Below are 25,341 nucleotides of genomic sequence, written 5' to 3'. Positions count from 1 at the left end.
CTATTTCGGGCACTCACATTAGACAGATTTACGTCGCCGTTTGATGTATCAGCAAAGGAAAGAAAGTAGTCATTAAAGGAATCTGCTAGGTCGGCTCCCTTTAATTCAATCCCTTCATGAATAATTTTTGTGGTCGGTTCGGAAGAATTATCAAAGATAGATTTTAAAACCTTCCAAACCTTATCAGATTGTCCACCAGTTGAATTAAATCTGTTATAAATATACTGCTTTCTAGCGACGCGAAGTTGCTTTGTGACCAAGTTCCTAAAGTTTTTGAATGTTTTTAGCGCTTCAGGACACCTACTTTGTAAAAACTGTCTGTAAAGTTTATCTCGTTTTCTTATCAACTGCAACATGTCTTTGTCGACCCATGGTTTTCTACTTTTTTTTGATTGGGAGAATTTCTTCAGTGGAAAGGAAGCATAATAAATGTCAGTAAATATCTCTAAAAATTTTGCGTACGCTTCATCAGGGTCACTTTCCTCAAAAACATGTTCCCAGTTAGCAATAGATAAGCGTTCCTTGAACTCGCATAACGTGCGATCATTTATAACTCGATAAAATGACGTTTGGTGTGGTTGTCGTTGGGAATTCGAAGTGAGATTGACAGATATAAATGTTGGCATATGATCACTCAGAGCATAAGCGATAGTGCCAGATTTCAAGGTATCTGTTTTGAAGTTTGTTATGAAAAGATCTAAAAGTGTTTCTGATTCTGTTGTAATCCGTGTAGGTGACATGATGACATTTACACAGGAGTGAACGTTAACTAAAGTATTAAACTCGATTGATGTGTTATTATTAGGCCAGCATGTCAATGTTAAAATCGCCACCTAAAATTAACTGATATTGGTTCATGTTAACAAATTCTAGGAATGAATCAAGAATTAAAAAGAGCTCAGCAGAACTGCTACCCGGGGGACGATAGCAGACACAAAATATCCTTGTGCCAGACTTGACTGCCAAGACTTCGTAATGGGGCGTGATGCAACAAAATTCAGGCAGCATTTCCGATTTCATAAGATTCGAAACTAACATTGAAACACCCTTCTTATGGATCGATTCATATAGAAACACTTGTACGTCGGCATAACATAAACGTCACAAGTAAACCACGTTTCCGAAAACATAACAACATCGAAACGAGTTTCCACTTCGCTGAAAAAACAGTCAAGTTCTTCTTGCTTATTTCGGCCAGATCTGAGATTAACGTGAATACACGAGCAGCAATGAGGATCATCAAGCTTAATGGAACTACTGAGGTCACAGAGACCAACCAGATCAGTAAAAAAAGACATTGAAAAAAAGAGTGCCGCGTATTGCCGCCCATTACTGGCGCAAAAGTCTGTGACGTCACACTTAGAGCCGTCCTGAGGCCAGCGCAGCAGGGTTCGTCGTTGAAATCTGTAAGACGAAAATAAAGCAGATAAGGGGGCGTCCGATCACCACCGTCGCTGCTGCTCGTGTGCTAATTGCACGTTTCCTTGAGATAGACATGCCTCATTGTTGCTGCTACACTTCGGACACCGCTATGCTTAACAGCTAGAAGCAATATGAGGAAACACACGGGAGCGCGTGGCCTCCACGCTTTCAAATGCGCTGTCACCGACAGCTGATAAGAGTCAGTGGTAAAGACCCATCCAAAGTAAGCTTGGTCGGCCCCTCTTTCTGAACATACCCTCGGTGCCACCCATTCTGGTCTTGTGTTGGTGGCAGCGCTTTGCAAAGTGCGGAGGCCACGCGCTTCCCTTTCATATTGATTCTAGCTGTACAGTAGGTGACTTTTTCTTCACATACCACCGGGTGGAAAGCAAAAAACCAATTCACAAACGACTAAATTAAAATTATATTATTTATGTACTCAAATATTTTATTGTTAAACTCATGCTAAGAGTAGGAATAAAAAAAAAATTTCAGCCAATAAAACGCTGCTCTAGGGAAAGTTAATATGATTTGCGCAACGTATTGAAGCACTTTACGTGGGCCAGAGAAGTTGAATATAAAAACTGGCGCCACGTTCACAGAAGCCGCCAGTTTCTGATCTACTTTTTTGTTAACAATTCTTCAACAAATCTGAGCGTAAGCAGATGCAAGAGACATTTTTCCCCTTGCGCGCCCTCATCTAGCCATCATAACCACAACAACATGGACCCTTACTTTTTCGACATTGAATGTGGCGCTAGAGATTATTGCAATAAGTTGATCTTTGCAGTTAAGCACACAGTGCATTCATAGCCCACCAGCAAGCCGAAGTTATCTTAGCCTCCAGTGTGTAGGCCAAATTTTCAACTCAGCTCTTGCACTGGAAGCCTTGTTTTAGATCCAGCTTTTGTTTTTCTTGCCGCGACAAAGATATTCTTTTCAAATATCCCTTTTTCCTGAAGTTCAATTCTAATTTCATATGACCTATTCTCTACTTTTGGTCCTTACGATCGCTGTTTTTAGAATCTGTCTATAATGTTGTTCTTATTATTTACTGTTTTCATTATTAATTTATATTTTGCGCCTTGTAATTATTTTGTTCTATGAACCATTATAGGGTAGGTACTGCGGTGCGCTATTAACCACATGTTTGAACGAGTTACTTGCTTGAACATCTCCTCGCGTTAACTGAACAACCACCTCTAAGCTCCTGTTAATTTCAGTTCTGGAGACCTTCAAAATGAAACGGCAAATGCATCTCCCCAGCAAGGGAGATTCAGGGTTCCGCTGGTCAACTACCACAACGTAAGTGAAATTGCTGAGTTTTGAGGTAACCTTTGGCTAAGGTTTTAATTGTAGGCTGAATAGCGCTTTGGTCTGCGGTTGGGAAATTTGATTTGACGATCTGTTTGTGTCATGCTAAACAACTTTAAGAACTGTTTCCAGAGTAAAGAATAATTAAATACGTTCGCAATCAGGCGCACTACTTATACGAAGTCATGTGTAAACCTGTCTGCTTAGTGTTAAGCGACAAAAAAGATTGTGTCAAGTTCATGTTATGAATTGCTCGTAAAAACTCATCTCAAGCCGGTTCCCAATATATGATCAGAAAACGTGGATACTAAGAATTATGATTTGAAAGTACTTAGAAATGTAGCCCATACAGGCTAACTGCGCTGCTGTCGACAGAGCTATAATGACAACGTTAGAGAACTTAAAATTTGTGGTAACTTATTTTGGCATGCAAAGGGTGCGATGTGTGAACTTTCAGGCCTTTTTTCTTAAACTTGAAGGCATGAAGTAGCTTTATGCGACAAAAACAAGCCTTAAAATTTCATTATGATTCTGTGGCCAGCATTAGATTGAGCTTGTGAAAGCGTAAATACGTCTGTAGAAACCCTGGGGAATTCCTCGCGCACAACAAAAATTAGGAAAATTTTGTTGTTTTGCCATTTTGCTGAATATAACGTATTTTGATTAAAACTTGGTTAAATTGGTTACAGACAGGCAAAATAAAGTGCGTTTTCGCATATTTTAAAGAGGTGATGACTCCATTGCCTTCCATTACGGAAAAGTTTGCTACAAAAATGCATTCAATTCGATACTGGGCACTCAGCACGGAGACCATAGTTTTCGTAATTTAGAAAACTTTTCACCTGAGAAATATGCGCAAGCAAACACACACAAAAAATACACAACATAGTTCGTGAAGGCATTCGTTGTTATTTCTGGCACTGGCATTTCACACAATGGCCCGTAGTGCAAAAGACCTGCTATTTCGATGCTGTGCTACGGAGGAGCAGTTGATCTTAGTTTATCCCGCATTTTAGCTTTCAAAAGGAGCTGCGACTCTATAGGATTTGGTTACTCGCTAAGCTCTACATAAAAGACAGGTAGCGTAGATAACAATAAAGGTAAGTTGTAATGAACAAGGTTTTCCTGTTTGTCTTGGAAGTTTAGGAGATGCATTTCCGCTATTTTGCAGCTTTAGTTCGTTTCACCGGCTGATTGCAATTAAAAGTCGAGGCAGCTTTTCTTAATCAATACAGCGTAATGGTAGCGATATTTCCTGAACGCTTGAGGAGACCATGAATGTCAGCAGCGAGGTTATAGGGCTTTTCTCCACTGATCTAGACGCTGATAACTAGCTTTTTAGGCCATGCTGGCAGGTTTTACACTGAACCACCTGAGGAACAAACAAAGTTCTTGCGCTTTTGTATAGTACAAGTCATTTTTAAGGTTGAACTGTAGTTTATGAACAAATATCACACATATAGAAATCGGCGTCTGTATTATAATAATACCCCCCCCCCCCCCCCCCTTCCTATTATGACTTTATTTAAGCACCTCTAAAAATTCCGTCGGAGTCTACTTTTGCGTAGGGTATAGAAAAGTCGTTATGTGAGAGATTTACCCCAGCCCAGGCTGTGTAGCGGCAGGGTACCACGATGATTGACACTGACTTAAAGAGCAACTCCGGTGGTTTTTTCATCATTTTGTGTTTTTAATTGAATTACATTCCTCGGCACGTCCTGACTCCAACACAAAAAACGTTTTCCAAAATTCCAATTAGAAGTATTTAAAAAAAAAAAAAACAGCAAATCGAAACCGAAACTGATTTCACGGCCAGAAACGACGTCACATTTGACGAAATGGTGACGTCACACTCAGTATCAGAAAAACACTCGTACGTGCGTTTGATGGTGAAAATAAAGTATGGAAATCATGACGCACTGCATAAAATGTCGGAGGTAATTCAATATAAACCTCACAATTTCATAATCACGCGGGAAGTAGACATTAAGGCCTGTATACTGTTTGTGACGTCCGCAACTCAGTGTTGCCCGCAGAAATACTCTCAACTTAAGCCATGAAAACGGCACATTTTAAAGCCGTATTGCGCGTGAACGGATTATCGTACGGCACCCAAATTTTGTAGAATGCGTCAGGACGGAGAGAAGAACCTGTGGTAAAAGTTTCACTACAATATTCGAATGTGAAAAAAACCCCGGAGTTGACCTGTTTTGCCGTGTTTTGCTATACCTGGAACGAAAACGTCCTACCTTGGAAACACATTTTGAAACTAACAAGTGATACGGCGACGGTCGTATATACTACAGGGTCAGCGCTTAATTAAAGTAGGAATAATAAATCCAAATTGGCCAATCCCAGTGAATCCAAATGAGAGATTTTTTTTTAATATTCTAGTTGGGCCAGTACAGTGTCTTTTGTTCTCCAAGTTTAATGAATAATAATGCTAATTATTAAATAACAATATAGCTATGATTCTAATTTTTGACGGATTTCGTTCCCTCAGACACGCCTAGAGAGTATGTGACAAGCTGCTCCATGGAAGCCTTCTTTGTAGAGCGAGTTATGCTTCAAATGGGGTGAGAAAACCTTAGTTAAAGAACTGATAGTCTGGTGCGAACATTTCTTTCTGGTGGTTTTTAAAACAATATTCAACCTCGCACATTACGAGATTCTTTCGAACTAAAAAACTAAAAATCAATTGCCGTTACTGATTAGGCAGGTTTGGAAAAAAATCATGAACCTAGCGACGTTCTGCAACTCTCGAGTTTTACTTAGCTAGGAGATAGTGTTGTTTAAGACTTTAGTTTCGTTGAGTTGGGAATCGCGTTTATTTGACTTTGCTTTGTATTGGAGCAGAGATCAATAACTCTCAACAGCGTTGGACATCTTTCACGAAATCGCTCTTGCTGAATAACGCATGTTTTATTTCACATATATGTAGAAACGAAATTATCGTACACCGCCCATCGTTGGAGATCTCGGATATTAATAAGCTACAGGTGAAACTCTCGTTAGCTCTTTATCAGAATTGTAGCTTTCGCAAGACGAAGGATTTAGAAAATGATTCCGGAGCCGGTCGAGGGCATAAGGTAAGATGGAGTCCAAAGTCAGACTCCGCCCGCACCACTAATGTATCGCGGGGAGAGAAAGTTCCGCAATTCGAAAAATAAATGAATAGGTCAAAGAGACAACAGTTTTTGATTGGAAGTTATTAAATAAAAGGGGGAGGTACCACTAAAGCGACCCACAGCCGAGGAAGCGGGCCCGGGGAGACCCCACGTATCTCCCCTGGGAAGTAGCGGAAGGAATGGGTTATAGGGTAATGGGAAATAGGAATTAGGATAGGGTTATAGGAAGTTGGAGGGGAATGTGGGCAGCGTAGGATTTGACTGTCAGACAGTTCGAGTCGAGCTCCCATATGGGCCTCCGTAGAGGGCGAGCACTCGCTCTTAGCCGAAAATGCGGCCCTCGGCCCTTGGATCATTCCACCACCGCAATGCGTTTGTCGGGTCTCCGACTTCTGAGACAGGTTCCCTACTTGAAGCCGCTTTTGAGGTTCCCCGTCCCCCCAGCTCGGTTCCCCCACCCCGACTCTAGTTGAAGTACTGAGAGATAGATTTTGCAACGTTCATGCCTACTTCAAGGTACTCCGCAAGTGGCCAGACTTTAATCTGGCGCACACTGATGGATACTCTTTCACGGTTTGCGCTCGGCAGTCAAAATTCTATGCCACAAGTTTTTTTGCGAATCTCACGAATCGTAAGCGTCAAAAAACACCCTCCGCGCACAAATTTAATTTCGCTCTCTTTATTTAGACTCCGGTCTGAAGAAGTCCCTGGGAGTACAACAAAAATTCTTCCGAATTATAAATATTCTTATTTGAGAGCTGAATGTTTCCAAAGGAGTTGGTGTCACTCATTGATAATTAAATTTTACGGCGATGTAGAAATTGGCACGTCATTCTACATTCTTAATCATTAACAAAAACTTGATTTCATTAATTTGGTTAGACTCGATTGTGACTGTATTTAAATAATTGTAGTGTGATCCAAAGATACGTGGAGATTGTTAGCTGGGGTAACAGCAACGACCGAATGCCTAATTATAGCCCAAAATCTCATCACCAGCCGAAGCCCTAAAGATACTTGCCAAAGCAATACTTTTCCGGCACAGCTGAACCGACCATTAACACGAAGATATTTTCCTCATACAGGTGCAGTATTACGCCGAGTTGAAGGTCGGAACTCCGTGGCAGTCATTCAAAGTAGCCTTTGATACGGCTGGCGTGGCCTGGGTCCCTTCTATGAACTGCCGTGTCTCTCCACTCTGTCGTAAGTACATGTAATATATTTTACAGAGTTTGCGGTGGATGCTACGTAAGTTAAGAACGTTTACGCATATATGTTCGCCCGAGCTGAATTTGTGATTTCCATGGTAAATTGGGCAAGAAAGCTGTGAAAAATGCTCCCGGCTGCCAGCTTGCATAGCGCATTTGGAGAAATAATGAGTCGACATTTACAAAACGTAACCTTGCAATTGATTCTGACTTCTATTTTTCCATTTGTACGGGAACGGGGAAGGCAAGGTACTTACAAACATGCGCAATTGTATAAATGTTTTCAAACAGCACAAATTACCGGTGGTTACTTTGCTATAAACTTTTTACGCCCTTTTTATGCAAGTACACGGATGAGCAGAGTGTTTTCTAGCATTGGACCACTGTGCATGGTGCGGATCCGATCAGCTCGTGTAAATACTTTATATGTACTACTTTGTGTATACAGATTTCGCGCTCTTATATTTATGACTGTCTGCAGCTTCGGTTCAACCGAAGCACTGACCACGAAACCAGACACCAGCTGTAAAATTTCGCTGGATTGTAGAATATACCGCGTAAGCTTCGAAAGAAACTTGCTCCCTTCTGTATACTTCGCGAGCAAATGCTCGCGCGTGTCCTTGGAGGCGAGACGATGCGAATAGATAAAGCGGACGCATGTTACATCTTTCCCGTTGCGGTATCCCAACTTTCAGGCTTAAACGGAGGCAGTGATGTGGACTTATCGCGCCCCTCAGCTTTTATTTCCTTTTTGCGTGTTATAAACTGGAAGGATGTAGTGAAAACAAGCACTGACGAGACAGCTTAAAAAGCAGGCGGGAAGAAATAAAATGCCGCCACCTTCATTGCAGCTTAAACTACGAGCAGGTACAATTGTACCAGCGTTACCGATCGCGACTTCAATAAGAATCAGGAGCGACAATTTTCAACCTAGTAGTTGAAATCGAAGTATGCAAAAGCAAAATAGCACCATGCCGTTTCCTGGAAAACAGAGGTGGTCTACCTGTGTCATCCAAACACCCGACTTTCTGCGCTGTGACGGCTTGCCACTTTTTCAGTTCCTTCATCCGCTGCGATGCCTAGAAAAATCGAAAACTGCTTGAAACTCAGCTCCAGAACCCCGCAGCGCAAATCCTACAAGACAGTTCTTCGCCGACAGAGATGTATCGCCTCAGCGAAGAGTCAAGGGCGGAAAAAGTTGCCATTGTTTGCTTGCAAAATTTATAACAGTACCTGAATGCTCCCCCGAAGTGCTCACAAAACTGCGCTTCCATCCTTTCCCGGATTAAGTCGCGTAGCTGCCGCAGCGTGTAACCGCACTTGTACCTAACAAAATCAAAGTTGTATACTGCACTCGCCAAACCATGCTCAGTTTTTCTGTAATGTTAAAAATAAGCTGTGCTGTCTACTTCGCATATATAGATATTCAGCAAATTGCAAACTTTAAAATTTTAAACTTGCATAGTTTTCGGATGGGTACCGAAAATTGCGATACTCCACTAAGAAAGAATACACAAATAAAAAGAGGCATACCACAGGACGCGAACTTTAGCACAGTTATTTTCCACGGAAACGAAGGAAAAAAAATTATACTATTATAGCTAAATTAAGCCAAGTCGTCAGGCGCTCCTGAATTATTTACAAGATCGTATTACCATAGAGAAACATTTTCTTTACTTCTACAAAGCTGTGTGGGTTCAGCCGACCATATGTGCTCTGCTGAAAATAACACTTTTCTGTTAATAGATATGACTGTAATCTGTAGTGCCCCCATCTTTACCTCCAGGAAATCACTCGAAGTTCGATCACGTCCACTCGTCAAGCTACAACGGGCCACTTGCCGATATTATCGATGACTTTAATACCTGGGACATTTTCGGCATCATTGGAACAGACAATCTTCAACTAGGAGATGGTCCGACAGTGGAAGAGTCCTACATCATGGAGGTAATACATTGGCTTTTATTATAATAATTGTTCACATTATGCCGGTGGGTGATCCCAAAGTTGTATGTTGAAACATTGCTAAGAAGGCGCTGTTGCCACTTTGTCTGGTATTGCAGAACAGTTGGCAATTATTAACAACGGTTCCAGCGAACCAACGGCCATTCCACCAGGAGACATGAAGGCTAATGCACTTACTAATACACACTCTAATCATGAACAAACCCATGCATGAGGGAGTGAAAAGAAGGTAGCATGTGCTCTTATTAGGTCACGGCACTCCCTCCAAATATCTGGGGTAGATATTCACCAATAAAAACACAGAACACGTATGGTCGTCAATGGAAGGAGGTTTTTCATTGAAAACATGCGAATATCTAGCCATTAATAGGAGTTCAGCCGGCACTTTAACGTTTTCTACTCCCTAACGACAAAATGCCTAGTGCAGCTTCCTCTCATGATGGAAAATAGCGCGAAAGTACACGAAGGACGGAAGGAAGTAAGACACGGACAAGCGCTATTACTTCCTTCCGCCCTTCGTGTACTTTCGCGCTATTTTCCATCATGAATGTTAACCAACTCGCCCAACTTTCGGCATTGCAGCTTCTTCTCATTGCTAATTGCGTCGAAGAAATATTATTTTAGAAGTTAATATACCTATGATGTCAATACTATAGCATTCCGTACATTTAGCGGTGGAAAAATCTACCCCAGTGCCTGGAGACAATTCTGTGCACCTTCAAGGGAGTGCGCTAAAGGACACGCTACTTGGTTTTTGCTGCCTTATAGGATAATCCGCATTGCAATGTAGCAACAGACTGTGACATAACTCTGTGCAACAAGCCTAAATCCTATTCTATCGTATAAAAACATTAACACAATAATTGCAACACCAAACCTTTAGTGCTGTCACACTTTATAATGTCCGCAGTCTCTCAAATGCGTTTGTAAAGTCTGGTCAAATAATTTAGGGGAATCCCCCAAGGTGGAGTAGACTTCTAATTCTAAGGGTTCCTCGGATCAGGACGTACTTTTTTTAATTACGAAGTTTCTGAGAAAGCTGTATAGCTTTCCTTTGTCGCTGTACGGCTGCGCTTGGGTGGAGGACAGTGAGTAATTACTCCCTTATTCGTAAAGTCTGTAATACCGAGGAAGTGTTCCTCATGCCTCTATTGAAGCATACAGAAGTCCAAATGATTCCCCAGATTTGTAGTGGTCGTAGGACAATTTTCAAATTGGTGTTGTCGTAAGATGGTATGTGGTCCCCTTACCCACATACAGCGTGTTCGAGCCAGAGCAAGCCGAGGGCACAGCCAGCATTCCCTGCGGGCCTGCGCTCTCGCTACAAAATAAGGAAGGCGCAGGTGATGAGCTGAAATGTCTGTTATACAGGCAACTGCATTACAACATTGCACTCACCCCCTACTTCATTACAACGTGTAGCCTAGGCGCAGCACACGAAGGCGGGGCGCCGCGCGCACAAGGCAAAGGCTCCCCAGGAAGCATAGCGCTGGAAGAACGCAGGACAAGACAATACACGTGCTCATTCAGCTTCCGGAGTTACAACGAATTACCAACCTGTCCCAGCCCTTCCGAAAAGCTGCTCACGCGTTCATGGCGGGCCTAAGGGTGCTCTCAGGTCGCACAGCTAACCAAAGGGTCAAAGCGATGGATTAGGGGGGATTAGGGATGCGCGGAGGCCATCTCGGCGACCCACATTGCACTTCGATGGCTCGACGCGCGTCGCCACCGGCACTGGCCAGCTGTGACGGTGTACCGTGCCAAACCAGGCACTCCCACAGACAGGCGCTGGATTTCTTTCAGGCCTGGTCTTGAGCAAGCATACAAGGTGCGCTCGCTCGCAACCCGAGGTGTTGTCCCGGCCAGAGGCGGGAAACCCGGAGGTAAAAAAGTACGCACCTGCTGTTGCCCGAGTCGATGGCGGTCTCCCCGTTCGTATCCCGTGCGCGGCCTAGCGTTTAAACAAGACCTTATTACGTCACCAGGAGGTGCTTCAATGGGGACGTGAGACCGATATTAGAATGGAACACATGTATTGGTAACAGTTCTCGGAATAGCTCCCTTCGGAAGGGGTGAGTAGCGCGGCTTTCGTCCCCTCCCTCTCACAGTGACCCCACAGAGGTCTCTAATGGCGAATTCCAATCGCAGAACTGGAGCAACGCGCACGCTCCATCACAGAACGCCTCAATCCGGCGGAGAGCACGCTCCCAGACTCTGCGTTTCGAATACTCTTGCTCCGGCCGGAGCATTCCTTTCACTTGCCCGCGCTTTTCGTGCGCTCGCGTCGTCTGCTTTGCAAGCCTGCAGCCTTTCTTCCCTTTGATATGGAGGTTACACCAGCCGTTTACGCAATTATATCCTCCTTGCTCGAAGAGCCGAGCGTGGACACACACGGTAAGACTCCTTCAGCACTTTCTTTAATATGGAAGAAAACTTCGGTTCACGTACCGAACATTTGCAGTCTTCCAGAGCCGAGCTGTAACGTGCGTGGCTTTGAGTTTACACGGACGATGGACATATAAATAGGTGATTCTTGATTCTTCGACAGATGAGTCGGAACTGCTGCTCTCCGACTCGCTGTCCTCAAGCAAAGCGAGCGCAAGAGCGCGACGCGAATCACCATCCATGGCGGCGGCAAATACTGATCGTCTGCTATGGAGCGGCGCGTTGCAGATACCAGCCCAACGCTGCCAACGCGGCGAGCCACCGAAAATGGATGCGCTAGCTAGCGCATGCGCAAGCGTCGCTCGGAAAGTCACGTCACGCAAACTTCCGGTCGGTTCCCCCGATTTCGGCGGAGCAGTTTTGACTGCTCCGCAGAGCGACCCTTGCTCGGCAATTGCTCCCGTTCTGTGTTTGGAAGACGCGATCCGTGTTCCGGATCTGCGTTTGGAAGACAATTGCTCCGAAAGGAGCAGAAAACGTTGCTCTGGAAGTGCTCCTGCTCTGCGATTGGAATTCACCATAACAAAAGGGCAGCATCGGCTGCTTCTTTCGCGTCACTCCGGGGACAAAATCCAGAAAGGTTTAGTGGGGAAGAGCTGAATCATGTTACGATTAAGGCGAATATAATTTAAGAGGAACACGTCGCAAATTATGCCACCTCACATTTAATGGTGGAACCGCGAAACAAATTACTGATTCGCTGTAAAAGACAGGATTCTACACTACTTTACACATAGCAAAATTGGCGTCACTGGATTACTGAAAGTAGAGCAATATGCCATGTTTAACGTTTCTCCAACTTTTTAGTCAATTTATTATTTCGCTCTTTTGCAGAAAGATTTTATCTGAAACCGTAGTGCTGCTTGCAACTGTTTTTTCTTCAGACCCGAAGCTTCAGGTCCAGCGGCGGCACAAGGGATCCTTATCATGGTGTGCCATTTGACGGTGTCATCGGCCTGGATCACGGCCGGTTTTCGTTGTTCGCCAACCTCATTAAGCGCGGCCTGATCACGAAGCCCCTTCTGGCTTTCTTCTTCAGCCACGAAGGAGGCGAAGCACTCTTTGGTGACGTCGACGACAACCGTTACAATGGGTCCCTTATCTTTACTGAAGTGCAGGATAGAAACTGGATATTCAACCTACAAGCGTAAGTTTATACCAGTCGGATTGCTCAATACTTTATCCTCAGTTTAAGCTGACTTAATCTGAAAAAAAAAAAAAAAACATTTCCTGTCCTTGTCAAGGCGTGCATCCTGAAAGCAGGGGGAAAACATAAGCGCATAGGGGGTACGCCAAATGGTTAATGCGACAGCATTAGAAGCCCCGCTCTGTAAAAAATCCAGCGTTGTCGCGCTGCGAGCGAAAAATCACAGGACATGGATTTGGACGTCGGCAGTCGGCGACACGGCCGAGGTTCCGAGCAGCGATTCATCAATAGGTTGTTTGGCGGAATGATAGCACAAGATGTCAGATTGTTGTGAGGAACTTCCAACTTGGGGAGTTCATTCGAGGTGAAAGTGTGGGGTATCAATTATTCTTCCTAGGCTCTTGATGCGAGTCTGGCGCGCTACTCCTGTAGGCCACGCTAGCACGTCCATATGGCTTGGTTAAAGTGGCTATTTATATCTAGGCCGGGCGGTGGCTTACAACCGATAACTGGATAGCTTGTTAGCATAATATTGCATGCTAGTAGAAATGTGTGATATATTGAAGGTGCGAAAATTTGGGATGGATAATCAAATGCCAACTGAAGCTGCTGTTGAATTCAGCAGAACTCAATGAGTCGAATATGTGAAGGTTAATGTTAAATCATGGCAAGTCATATACCTGTAGCATTTTAATTGATGACGTAATCGCTGAATGAAACTATTCCAACGTTCAGGCTTCTACGCAGCGCCGGTGACGAGTAGGGAAACAGATGATGACTTCATCTGGGGAGATGACGCATTCGCCAAGCATAAACGTTTGTACACAGGAAAAAATTGATGTCAGTGAATGAAGAGGCCGAGAAGCGTTATTTGGTGGCATCGGGCGACTCAGATAAGGAATAGAACTAAAACAGTGGAATTTTGCAATGGCACCGGTTATGACATCATTGTCAAGTTCCTGCGTACTCCTGCGATGCATTGAGGTGAAGGCTGAAGTATGTCGAGAATTTAACAGTCGATTACGTCGTATGTTTTAAAGGCAGCGGAAAACCACTTGTTGACCTCAATATACAAGTTTCTCATATTGTAAAATGAAAATCGCGAAATTAAAGAAAGAGAGAGATCTCAGCTTTCCTTTAAGAAAACAGAGATAATGTGCGCATGAACAATGAACCTCAAAGGTGAATACAGACGGGAACCTAAGCGTCGTACCCTTAAATGTGGAACTCAGGTGTTCTCTAGATTTATTTCACTGGTAGTAGCAATCTGAAGTTTTATATAGTCAATAAACTATGAGGCTATCATGCAGAAAACGCCGCTATTTGTGAACTACTCGGACGGAGCGTTTCTTAGTGTCGCAGGTGCGACGTCTAATAATGACTCAACGTATTTACGTTCTTTATGAGCTTGCCGTTATGTCGACATCGTCATGTCGTCATCGTCACGCCCTAAGCATTTGGATACAAGAAACGTACGGTGATGCAGTGAAAATGACTAAAGCGTTACCAAAGCTGTGACAGTTATGTACCCTGTAATTTGCCAGTGACGCTTAGAGTACATTACCATTCTACCGCAATACGCACAGTTACTGATGTGGATGCACAAATATAGTAATGTACTAGCCTTTTCCTCCTCCGGCTTTCTCCCTCGCTTCGGGCACTGTGATAAGGAATTATTACAATTTTCACGCGAGGGCTGTCTTACATATGCCTTCTTATTACAGTCTGCAAAGACAAAAAGCACTGCTGGCTTTCCGGGGACGAGTTTTGGTCTCTTGCTGCAGAGTGCGCGTACAGTACTCTGACGCTTCAGGAAAGGTCCTGAAAAGCATTCGCGTGTCTCTCGTAGTCAGCTGTGCGAATGAACCGTATAAGACAGATAAATTGCACTTAGGCTCAAAGCATAGATATGTGAAGTATGCTTTAAGAACATTCTTTACCTTAACGCGCTTCCGATCCTGACTTAACACCACACATGTGGAAAGTCTTTAAGCATGCATTCTTGGCACACACTCAGCTCGAAGGGTGAGTCTGAAATTCTGAGATAACGATGCGGAAGTCGTGCGTACTTGCGCCAGTAAGTGAGCTCCGATTTCCATAAACGGATCCGCAACTCAGTTGCACAGATCGGATTTCAAGGTTTATCATTTGCATGGAATGACAATAGAATTTGTCGAAAATGTACAACTGCAACTGAACAATGCCAACTTCAGGCCTTTTATGATTCACATCTTTCCGAGAGGGAATGGTTCACTGGTCAGTGCTTCCTTTATAGAAATTTTAAGTTTTTTCCCTACACATTACTATTCTCTACAAGTCTAGAGACGTCGTGCACGAGCGCAAGTGATTGCTTCCATCCCCTACCTGTAGCACAAGTTAGCGATAAACATGCAAAATGTGATGCATCAGGTGTCGAATAACTATAACAGTCACCTTCAGCCTAATTAAATATAACCCTGGACGGTTACCATAGAGCCTGGGATAATAGAGAGATTTAGCTTACCGTGATCCGCGATCCGCTACCGTGATCCGCCACCGTGCTTTCCACTGCGCATGCCCACATCTCCTTGACGCCGATAGATGGCGCCACATACAAGATGTCGGCACATAGACCTGCCGCGTCGGGACCAATCAGCTTATGCGCCTCGCCCACGCGCGGTAGAGGGTCATGGTGGCGGATCGCGGATCACAGTAAGCTAAATCTCTCTATTAAGTGGGCTGCGGTATGGGGTCCCAGATTCTTGTTAGAGGTGACGTAGCGCTCGCTTACACGCAGAGAACCTACCACATGCAATGTTATATTTATTGCTAGAGACAAAGCACAAAATAACTGGCTACCACAATTCAGAGGGAACATTTTTGCTGACCTTTTATTGATTCCTAAGGTCGGCAGGTTGTGAAATCAAATTCTAAAAAAGAAGGAAAGAAAGGAGTAATTGTTTTATAATAATGCGTACAGCTCTGTATTTGACAGCACTGTGCTTGTTTCGTGCAATCACAATTATTGTGAATTCGAGTATTTCACTTGCAGTCAGAGGCGCCGACCTGTTCATTTTTAATTTTTTTTTTCAAACACGGGCACTCCAGCAACAGATGAGTGCAAATACGCAACTGATTGGTTCTAACTTTTTTCACTCGGGCTTTGTCCAAAGAATCAGAATCGGAGGCACGGAGCAGATTTGCATCGACGGGTGCCCAGCTAGGACTGCCCCTGCCGACCCGTACATCCGTGGGCCAGGTACCGACATCGTGCACATCAATGGTATCCTTGGCGCAACCAAGACTGCGGAAGGAATGGTAAAATTTATTTCCTTAACACAAAACTTTGATGAGCGTTTTTCGTCTATTCGGTAACTGTCTTTCACATGGCATAAACAATAGGCCTGGTACCTGCGTTAGGGATAAATCCGTCAGCAAGAAAGTCGGCTGGAATATATCGCTAGGAAACCTGGTCCTCGAACTGCGCAAAATTGTTAGGATTGTCAGGAGGCTCGTTTGAAGTTCCCCCCCGCCCCCCTCTGTACAGCTCGTTCTCACCTCTGTACGAAGTCTTGAGTACTTATCAGCCCTCTCAACTCTAACCAGTCATATGTAGTCGTTCATCATCATCATCATCATCATCATCATCATCATCATCATCATCATCATCATCAGCAGCAGCAGCAGCAGCAGCAGCAGCAGCAGCAGCAGCAGCAGCAGCAGCCGGTGGCCGCCGCCGACTCTGTCACTAGAAACGAAAGACGCAGTATCTGTCGCACTTGCTCTGTGGATGCCTGTGGGAATGAAATAAGTAAGTTGGTTCATAGGAAGGGAAAGGCGCAGTATCTGTCACACTTGCTCTGTGGACACCTGAACCGCGCCGTAAGGGAAGGGATGAAGGCGGGAGTGAAAGTGGGTAGAGAGAAAGGGGGGTCGTAGTGGAGGGCTACGGAGTAATTTCGACCACCTGGGGATCTTTAACGTGCGCTGACATCGCACAGCACACGGACGCCACTTCGTTTCGCCTCCATCGAAACGCAGCCGCCGAGGCCGGGATCCGATCCCGGGAACTCCGGCACAGTGGTCGGGCGTCTTACCACTGCACCACCCCGGCGGGGCAGGGAATGAAAGTGGAAAAAGAGAAAGGGGAGTCGTGGTGGAGGGCTACGGTTAATATTTTGACGACCTGGGAATCTAACGTGCGCTGATATCGTACAGCATACGTTAAAGATCTCCAGGTGATCGAAATTACTCCGTAGCCCTCCACTACGACTCCCCTTTCTCTCTTTCCACTTTCACTCCCAAGCATCCACAGTTTTTAGGTACAAAAGCATTGATTTAGTGGAAGGGAAGAGGCGCGGTAACTGTTTCACTTGTTTTCTGTGGACACTTCAACCAGGTCGTAAGGGAAGGGGGAAGGTGCGGGTGAAAGTAGAAAGAGAGAAAGAGGAGCCATAGTGGAGGACTACGGAGTAATTTCGACCACCTGGGGATCTTGAACGTGCGCTGACATCGCACAGCACGCGGACGCCTCTTCGTTTCGCCTCCATCGAAACGCAGCCGCCGAGGTCTGGTTCGAACCCGGGTACTCCGGCACAGTAGTCGGGCCTCTTACCACTGCACCACCCCGGCGGGGCGTACTGAAGCATAGGGCCGTGCTAGCCGTAAACATGACATTGATACATGTTTACCCCCTCACCTCTAATTCTATGATGAACTTCTTACTAATCTGTTTGGGACCTAGGTGGCTGCGTTTCGATGGAGGCGAAACGAAGAGGCGTCCGTGTGCTGTGCGATGTCAGCGCAGGTTAAAGATCCCCAGGTGGTCGAAATTACTCCGTAGCCCTCCACTATGGCTCATCTTTCTCTCTTTCCACTCTCACTCCCACCTTCCTTTCTTTCCTTACGGCGCGGTTGAGGTGTTCACAGAAAACAAGTCAGACAGTTACCGCGCCTTCCCTTTCCTATAAATCAATCAGGTTTTTCTAACCTGGTGGTTCCCTCTACAGATTTAGACTAATTCGGGACCTTACCATCTTGTGGTCACTGCATCGTACTTTCCCGATTGCCTCTGTATCCTTTCATCATCAAGTGTAACGTTCATTGTCTATTCGGGAACTGTCTTTCGCATGGCATAAATAGGCCTAGAACCTGCGTTAGTGATAAATCCGTCAGCAAGAAAGTCGGCTGGTCCTCGAACTGCACAAAGTTAAGATTGTCAGGATGCTCGTCCGAAGTTTTCCCCCCTCTGTACAGCTCGTTCTCACCGCTGTTCGAAGTCTCGAGTACTTATCAGCTCTCCCAACTTTAACCAGTCATATGCAGTCATTCATAATAATAATAATAATCATCATCATCAGCAGCCGGGCTTTACCCGCTGCAGGGCAAAGACCTCTCCCATGCTCCTCCTATTAACCCGGTCCTGTGCTAGCTGCATCTACTTGACTCCTGCGAACATCTTAACCTAATCCGCCCACCTAACCTTCTTCCGCCCCTGTTACGCTTTCCTTCCCTTGGAATCCAATTTGTTACACTAAGCGACCATCGGTAGTTCTTTGTGCGCAATACGTGCCCTGCCTATGTCCATTTATTTTTATTGATTTCCATTAAAATGTCATTTACTGGAGCTATTTCTCTGACCCACTCTGCGCGGTTCCTGTCTCTTAACGTTACACCTACCATTTTCGTTCCACAGCCCTCTGCGTTGTCCTCAGCTTAACTAGAACCAATCATGGCTGGTGTCACCAAGCACATCAATGGCATTTCAGCTTTACAGAGAACTTTGATGTTGCCTTTTACTTTGTTGCTGTCGTTTACCTATGGACTGATACGCAATCTGTCTATAGTTAGCCTTTAGTTTAAATGTAAAATGATTTCGTTTGGTTTGTGGGGTTTAACGCCTAATGCAACTCAGACTATGAGACGTCGGAGGCTCCAGAAATTGCAATCAATTGAGGTTGTTTAGCGTGCACTGACATCGTACAGCACACAGGCGCCTTGCTTTTCGCCTCCATCGAAAAGCGGCCGCCTCGGGCAGGATTCTATTCCGCATCCTAGGGCATAGCAGTCGACTGCCCTGACCACTGCATCAGCGTGGAGAGGCTTAGTTTAAAATCAGCGACCAGGTATAGGTAATAGTCCTCTATCACAAGAGGCGTTGCCTAAGGTAAGCTTTACATGTAATATTGTTGTTTCGAGCTTTAACACGAGCTTTCACGTTATAGTAGGGGGCATATTGTGGTAACCTCTCGATAAAATAAAATGAGCTAGCTTCGTGTGGTGGAGTTCACTTAAGTATACAGCTAAACTTCAGGACTGTCAAAACAATTATGGGCGTTTTGATAAGGAAAAAGGACAGCACAAAAAGAATTGTGTGACGGCAATAAACTGTGAAACGGTAATTTTGTCTTCATAATGTACCTAAATACCGTTATTATTGGACAGAGGTACGCCTTGTAATGGCAGCTCATCTTGTTGGAGATGTGCATGCACAGAAGGCAACACAATCACTTGGTTAAGAATATGACTCATATGCTGGATGTTTCAGATCTCTCACGTAATATGAATGCTCATTAATCTGTCAACAACTTCTTTGTTGGAAACGTAACGTCCACCACTTATATCTCCTCTATTGATCGACTTTGATGAGTTATCTTAAATATTCTGCCCGTAGGTGTGCATATACAACCAACAAGACGAAACATATTTCCGTGCAATGTTGCGTCTGAAACTTTAACGAATAAAGTCACTAATTTGAGAACCAGGCTATACAGTTGAAGCTTTGTGCTGAGATATAATCCTTTCCGAGTGATGGTTCCCTCTGCGTGTAATGCGCGTAAATATAAGACCCCCCTCCATTCCTTTTTTTTCGTTTTAAGTTAGCAGCACAGTCTCAGAATATTCTAGGATTTATCTGATTCATACCAATTTCAACACAAAGTGCAACGAGTGTATAATGAGCGCTACCGTGCCATATCAGCTGGCTGCGTAAAAATATGTATTCAAGCCTTGTGATATAACTGGGCGGTCGATCATTTTGGGACATATGTTGATGAAATCACTGAGTTTCGCTTTACCTCTCAGTCCCAGTGATGCTTACATAGCCGAATGCCACTTTAATTGGAGATACCTTTCTGTGGCTATACGTACATTCAAAGCAACAGAGCCGACACGTACCTGCTCACTGCGCAGCAGAATATAGTCCCTACAGAAACTTCCCAGATCGTACTCTAGAATATCATGCAATCCACCTTTTACAGAAGATGTGGCGTCCTCTGGGACGCGGTTGAAAACTGGGCATGCGCAACTCAGGGTTGGTGATTCGTTTTCAACGCAGGAGAACGCCGCGCATGCGCAAAGCGGCCTTTGAAAAAGGCGGATTAATAAGTTTCGTTATTATTACATCAAGTTTACACTACAATACTAACCTGTACAACGCTAATAGAAAACATTTAACGTTAACACAATACACCATGCGCATGCTGATACCGGCGCTATCTACAGCGAATCTCGCGAAGCGTACTTAGGCCGCGTCTGCTCTGCTTTCCCGCCTATTTTTGCATGCTTTCACAATGCGCTTGCTTTGAAAACGCTCATATAGGCCTTCAGTTATTTAAAAGAACTCGTTTCTTCGTAGTAGGCGGCTCGAAACATAGTAAATTAACATAAATGCAGAACTGAAGCCGAGACCATAACTGAGGCTAAGTATGCCTTAACTACTTTGTGGAGTAACACAGTGAGAAAATCTACGCTCGTTGGTTGCGTTTTCTATTTGTCTAATTCCGCTTATTTTTGTCGAAAATCTCGACTTAACGTAATTGTCAAACGCCAGAATATTAACGCGACCTCATTAGGCAGGAAATCCCGCGTCAGTGTTGTGAGCAGTCAGCGGCATGATCTTGCCATGTGGAAAGTTGATGGCTTGGATGACAGCATAGTGACTGATCACAGGGTTGCCTGACGTAAAAGGACCACATGACATGACTGATTTGGCTGTGGCTGCCAATTCGGGCGTTTCTGTTAAAGTGGGCGGATTAGGTATGTCTGAACACAGACCTTTACGACTCTTGCATTCTGAGCATGACGCGCTACCTTTGGATCACATGTTCGTGCGGTTTGGATGATCAGAGTTTTATATCGAGCTCGCTTGGAATTTCACATCCGACTGCGAAAAAACTGTCACTTAATCTTGAGGTCGACAATATAACAAATATGAAATGCATTGTAATAAAGCAGTAGCGTGTTCTCGCAAGTTTAGGTACACTAAATTCCAGGGGAGTCTACGCCTTCAGTTATTTTTGCTTACAGGCCATTTCGTTCGACTCTCTTCGCAGTTCTTGCTTCATAGCGACCCTTTGAAGCAGTCTGTACAAATGTCGAAGAAAAGCAGCTGTCAGCAGCACACATTGCAAATGATACATTCAGGTGTAAAGGCAACAACAATAACAAACGGAAAATTCTCCTCTGCTAGTTAGAGCGGCCCGGAGGCACGTTTTCTTCTGAACATTAACGGCGTTGCTAACAAGAGTGCGACGGGGAGTGCACCTCTACGGGTGGCTAAGTGTGCAGCATTCTGTTTATTGAGCTGTTTCACATTTAGATACTGGACAAAGCCCTCAACTATATTTTCCTACGTCCGTAAGGTTCTTTTAAATGATTAAAAGATGGCTGATTCCTGCTCTTGAGTGAAGTTAGAAAACATTAATAGCGCTTAAAATCAAGACCTTCATGTTCTGCTAAAAATAGATCCATTTAAAGAACCCTAGGTGGCCTAAATTTTTCTAGTGGCCCCCAAAACAGCTCTGTTTTCCCCCCGCCTTCTTTAGCTTCTCCGTTTCCCCCAAAACAGATACAGTAATTAAATGCCTTCTTCGTTTACACAGCATCCGACTTCGCGGCGGAGAACGAAGGCTACAAAATATAATGAAGCCAGTATCCAAAGCCCAACGATATAGCTTAATAAAATCTATATAAAATAAAATATGTTCTTTTTATGTATTCATTTATTTATACAAGTATCTGCACCACCTCAAGGGCATTATTGCAGATGGGGGGGGGGGGGGGGACTATTGGAGGAAAATATGTCTTAAATGTATATTTGATAACAACTTAAAATATCTAAGCACATTTAGTAAAAGCAAGAAAATAGCAAAATGCGCAACATCGGTATATCATCTCGACGGCAAATGGTCTTCAGGACGCCTCGGTGCGAAATTCACAGCACAGTAAATGGAAAGGGTACACTATCGCTGAAGCGCAATGCTAGCCCAAAGAAATGAAGTAAACGGGATGATAAATGCGTCTACGGCAGACTGTGTGACAATAGAGAGATTTAGCACACCGTGATCCGCGATCCGCTACCGTGATCCGCCACCGCGCGTTCCGTTGCGCATGCCCAGATCACTTTGATGCCGATAGATGGCGCCACATACTCGATGTCTGCACATTGACCTGCCGCATCGGAACCAATCAGCTTGTGCGCCCCGCCCACGAGCGGTAGAGGGTCACGGTGGCGGTTCGCGGATCACGGTATGCTAAATCTCTCTAATAAAGAATGAAAAAATGAAAAACTTGAACACGTTTTACATTCACCAATGCTCTTGAAAAGCCTATTCCAGTGTGCGGAAGCATGAGAAAAAAAAATAAATTACGGTAGATGTCTGTTCGACAGCGCATTTAAAGAACTTTACGCTCGTGATCTCATCGTTTAGAGATGAACTGGGGACAATGTACAAGTTCTTTTCTTTTTTTGTTCCTGCGAGACCGGAGTAAATTCGGAAAAAAAAGTTCGAATGTTGCAGTTAATCGGCGGTGTGCTAGCGTTTTCCAACCAAGGTTTTCTTTAACTAATGTAATACTGCCATGGAAGTTATAATTACCAGAAACAAATCTTGCAGTGCCGTTATCGACACGTTCAAGGTTTTCTAGAACCCAAAAGCTTTGAGGGTCCCATATCGCGTAAGCGTATTCGAGTACCGGACAGACATTTGTTATGCAAAGCCGTTCTTTTACATTCTGGGGAGCCTTACAAAAAAATAGGTCTAACGAGGTTTACCATACGGGATGACATGCAGGTTAAGTACTAAATATGTCTGTCTCATGTTAAATTTTCTGAAAGATAGGTCCCGAGAGACTGGCGATGTTGGAACTTTTCAAGACGTAGTCCGTCCAAATTGTAGACAGATCACACAGGAAAGCGTTTGCGGGTGAATTACACAAGTTAACAGCACTATTCAAATACGTGCTCCACTTAGTGCATCAAATATGAATTTTGTTCAGATCATTCTGCAAACTGATAACATCACAATTATTTTCTACATTCTTGTAAATGGCACAATCTTCAGCATATAACCTCATTTTGCATTCTAGTGGACAATACCATTTATAAAGACCAAAAATAACAAAGGCCCCATAACATACCTTTGGGTCATACAAGAGGTTATGATGACATGTGTTGATTTAGTTCCATTGATAAAACATGCTGCGTTCGCCCTTTCAGTTGGGCCGGCATGCTCTGCTAATGGGTTAGTTGTCTATCAGTTTCCAGTGGTATTTATAGCTATAATAGTTTTTTCGCACTTCCAAGGTCGCAGTGCATTGTATAGTTGTTTTCGGTGCCCTGATTACGTACCGCTCTCAATATAAAACCAGTATGAATACGCCCACAGTGGCTCTTTCCTATTGGTGCCCTGTCCACCAGTAACTACCGACTAACAGGACCGATACATTGTGAGCGCGCCAAGAATGCCTTTATATAAAGCGTGGTACCTTACCTGGCCTCTAGAATGTGCCTAAAAGGAATAAATTAAACGAATAAATGCACTGAAAAATAAAAAAAGCAGCAAATTAACGTTCCGCCACACTGCAATGTGTGGCTTGAGCAAAAATAGGGAGATGCGCACACTGATCTTTTTTTTTTTTTTTGTGTCTTAGATCTTGCGCAAGATGCCTCCACACTGTATTCCCGCGGCAGCAGAGTACAGTGGAGAAAAAAAACGTGTTATTGTTTTATTTGCTCCCTCGATTACAGTATGTGGTGGACTGCAGCAACAAAACGCGCCTTCCGAACATCGGATTCATCATTTCCGGACAAGAGTTTGTGTTGAAACCAGTCGACTACATAGTGGAGGTAAGCGAAGAGCATTTAGTTATGAAGACGGCTAACCATTTCCGACAATACGTCACATGCTTCGCCATAAAAACCAGCACCTTGAGTATATTTCAATATGTGGCAATGGGTTTGATGTATCTAGCCAGAAGTGCTCTGCTCATCTTCTCTCTAAAGCAGGAGCACACAGCAAAGTAGATGCCTAGAAAGGAAGACTACCAATTCGGGCCGAACACTTCGTTTAAGTCTAGGGCTGTGAAAGAATAGGGCCGCTCTATTTCTGTCTCGAAAGTTTTCATTAAATGACACGGAATTATAAACTACCACCGCGAAAAGTTTTATCGATTTGTAATAGATGAAGAAAACGAAACGCCTCTATGCGAGGCGTGCATGGTTAGGTTATGGAGTGTTTCATATGTTTCAATGCCTGGTCACCTAGCGCTTCCTCCGAGTGGCTGGTGTGTCTGTGCATTTGTGGTTCACAGCAAAGCCCCTCTCTTTAAGGTATTTTGGAGACCCAGTGAGCTTAACCATGCATTTATAGGTACAGTGCTATTCTGGTACCATGCTCATCTATGCGGCTTTTGCAAGGGTAAAGGTGCAGTCACGCCAAACTTTCTGTGTGTCGACGCGTGAACACGGTCCTAGTCATGCCTCGACAACACCATTCTTGCTTTCTTTTATTTTAACACATTTGAACAATCCGACGGAAATTCAGAAAGGCATTCATTACGTGAGTTCCGGCCCTCATTTTAGCAGTGAATATTTTGTAGCGTAAACAGCGTTCGAAATAGTGAATTCACATCTGCGGTACGGCCTCAATTTCACCATTGTTCTTGACCTGGATTGTACTTGTATTGAAGCATTCGACGATCACGTCTCTGACAGTTTTACTGAAACAATATTTCTCGCTTGCATGAATGCCTCTGCGATCTTCCATAGGTTGAGCTGAGCATGATAGATGTTCGCTTCTAAGTATCGATTTACATGTGCACCGCTACCACCCTGAGTTGCTAGCGACTTTTTTAAGCAGAAGCTTCACTTTCTTTTACACCTTGCAAGTATATTCCTGAGGCCCCTAAATGTATATTGCAAAAAAAGTTGAGCGGAGACCTCCTCAGCTTAAAAATTTGTCTTTGTTCGCACATCGTGAGAACTGAATTGCATTGTATGTTGGTTGGTAGCTGCCTGCTTCAAAGCGCCTTATATATACATTCTGAAGCTCTACCCTAACATTATTTGGTTTCTTTTGACTTTAAAAAGGAATAGTATTATTTGGAGAAGTAACTGTTTGGAAGCTTTGTGTGAGAATAACCATCCTTTTTTTTTTTCTTTTTTAGAGTCAGCGTGTCAACATGTATGTGAAGTTTAGCGGAATCGCTAAACTTCACATACAACATACAACTTCACAAAATACACGTCATTTTCAGGCAACCTTCAACATCAAACAGGTTTCCTTGAATGTTTATAGCTTTTGAGTGCAATCCCGAAATTCTATACTTTGGTAATGTAAATGGGTGATGCAGTGATCCATAGAATACAGAAAGGAGGCAGAAACAACGAAACAACGAGTACTAAGCGGTGATAAAGCAGATGGCTACCTGACAGAAGCGAACTGATCCGCAA

The 25,341-nt window shown here is 44.0% G+C and overlaps 1 protein-coding gene across 1 annotated transcript in view; it reads left to right on the top strand.

Annotated features, from left to right (window-relative positions):
- The first annotated feature begins 562 nt into the window (after positions 1–562).
- The window catches only part of LOC146175629 (lysosomal aspartic protease-like), a 30,982-nt gene continuing 6,203 nt past the window's right edge, over positions 563–25,341 (top strand). Inside the window, exons 1-7 of the mRNA XM_084580847.1 lie at positions 563–597; positions 2,646–2,727; positions 6,950–7,067; positions 8,859–9,019; positions 12,367–12,629; positions 15,782–15,926; positions 23,638–23,736. Of these exons, the coding sequence (XP_084436973.1) occupies positions 563–597; positions 2,646–2,727; positions 6,950–7,067; positions 8,859–9,019; positions 12,367–12,629; positions 15,782–15,926; positions 23,638–23,736 (903 nt within the window). The remainder of the gene's footprint in view (positions 598–2,645; positions 2,728–6,949; positions 7,068–8,858; positions 9,020–12,366; positions 12,630–15,781; positions 15,927–23,637; positions 23,737–25,341) is intronic.

The sequence above is a fragment of the Amblyomma maculatum genome, chromosome 10, assembly GCF_055883805.1.
Source record: "Amblyomma maculatum isolate TAMU_Amacu chromosome 10, ASM5588380v1, whole genome shotgun sequence".
Lineage (NCBI taxonomy): Eukaryota > Metazoa > Arthropoda > Arachnida > Ixodida > Ixodidae > Amblyomma > Amblyomma maculatum.
The sequence above is the reverse complement of the archived record's forward strand: the minus strand, read 5'-3'. Positions and strand labels throughout refer to the sequence as shown.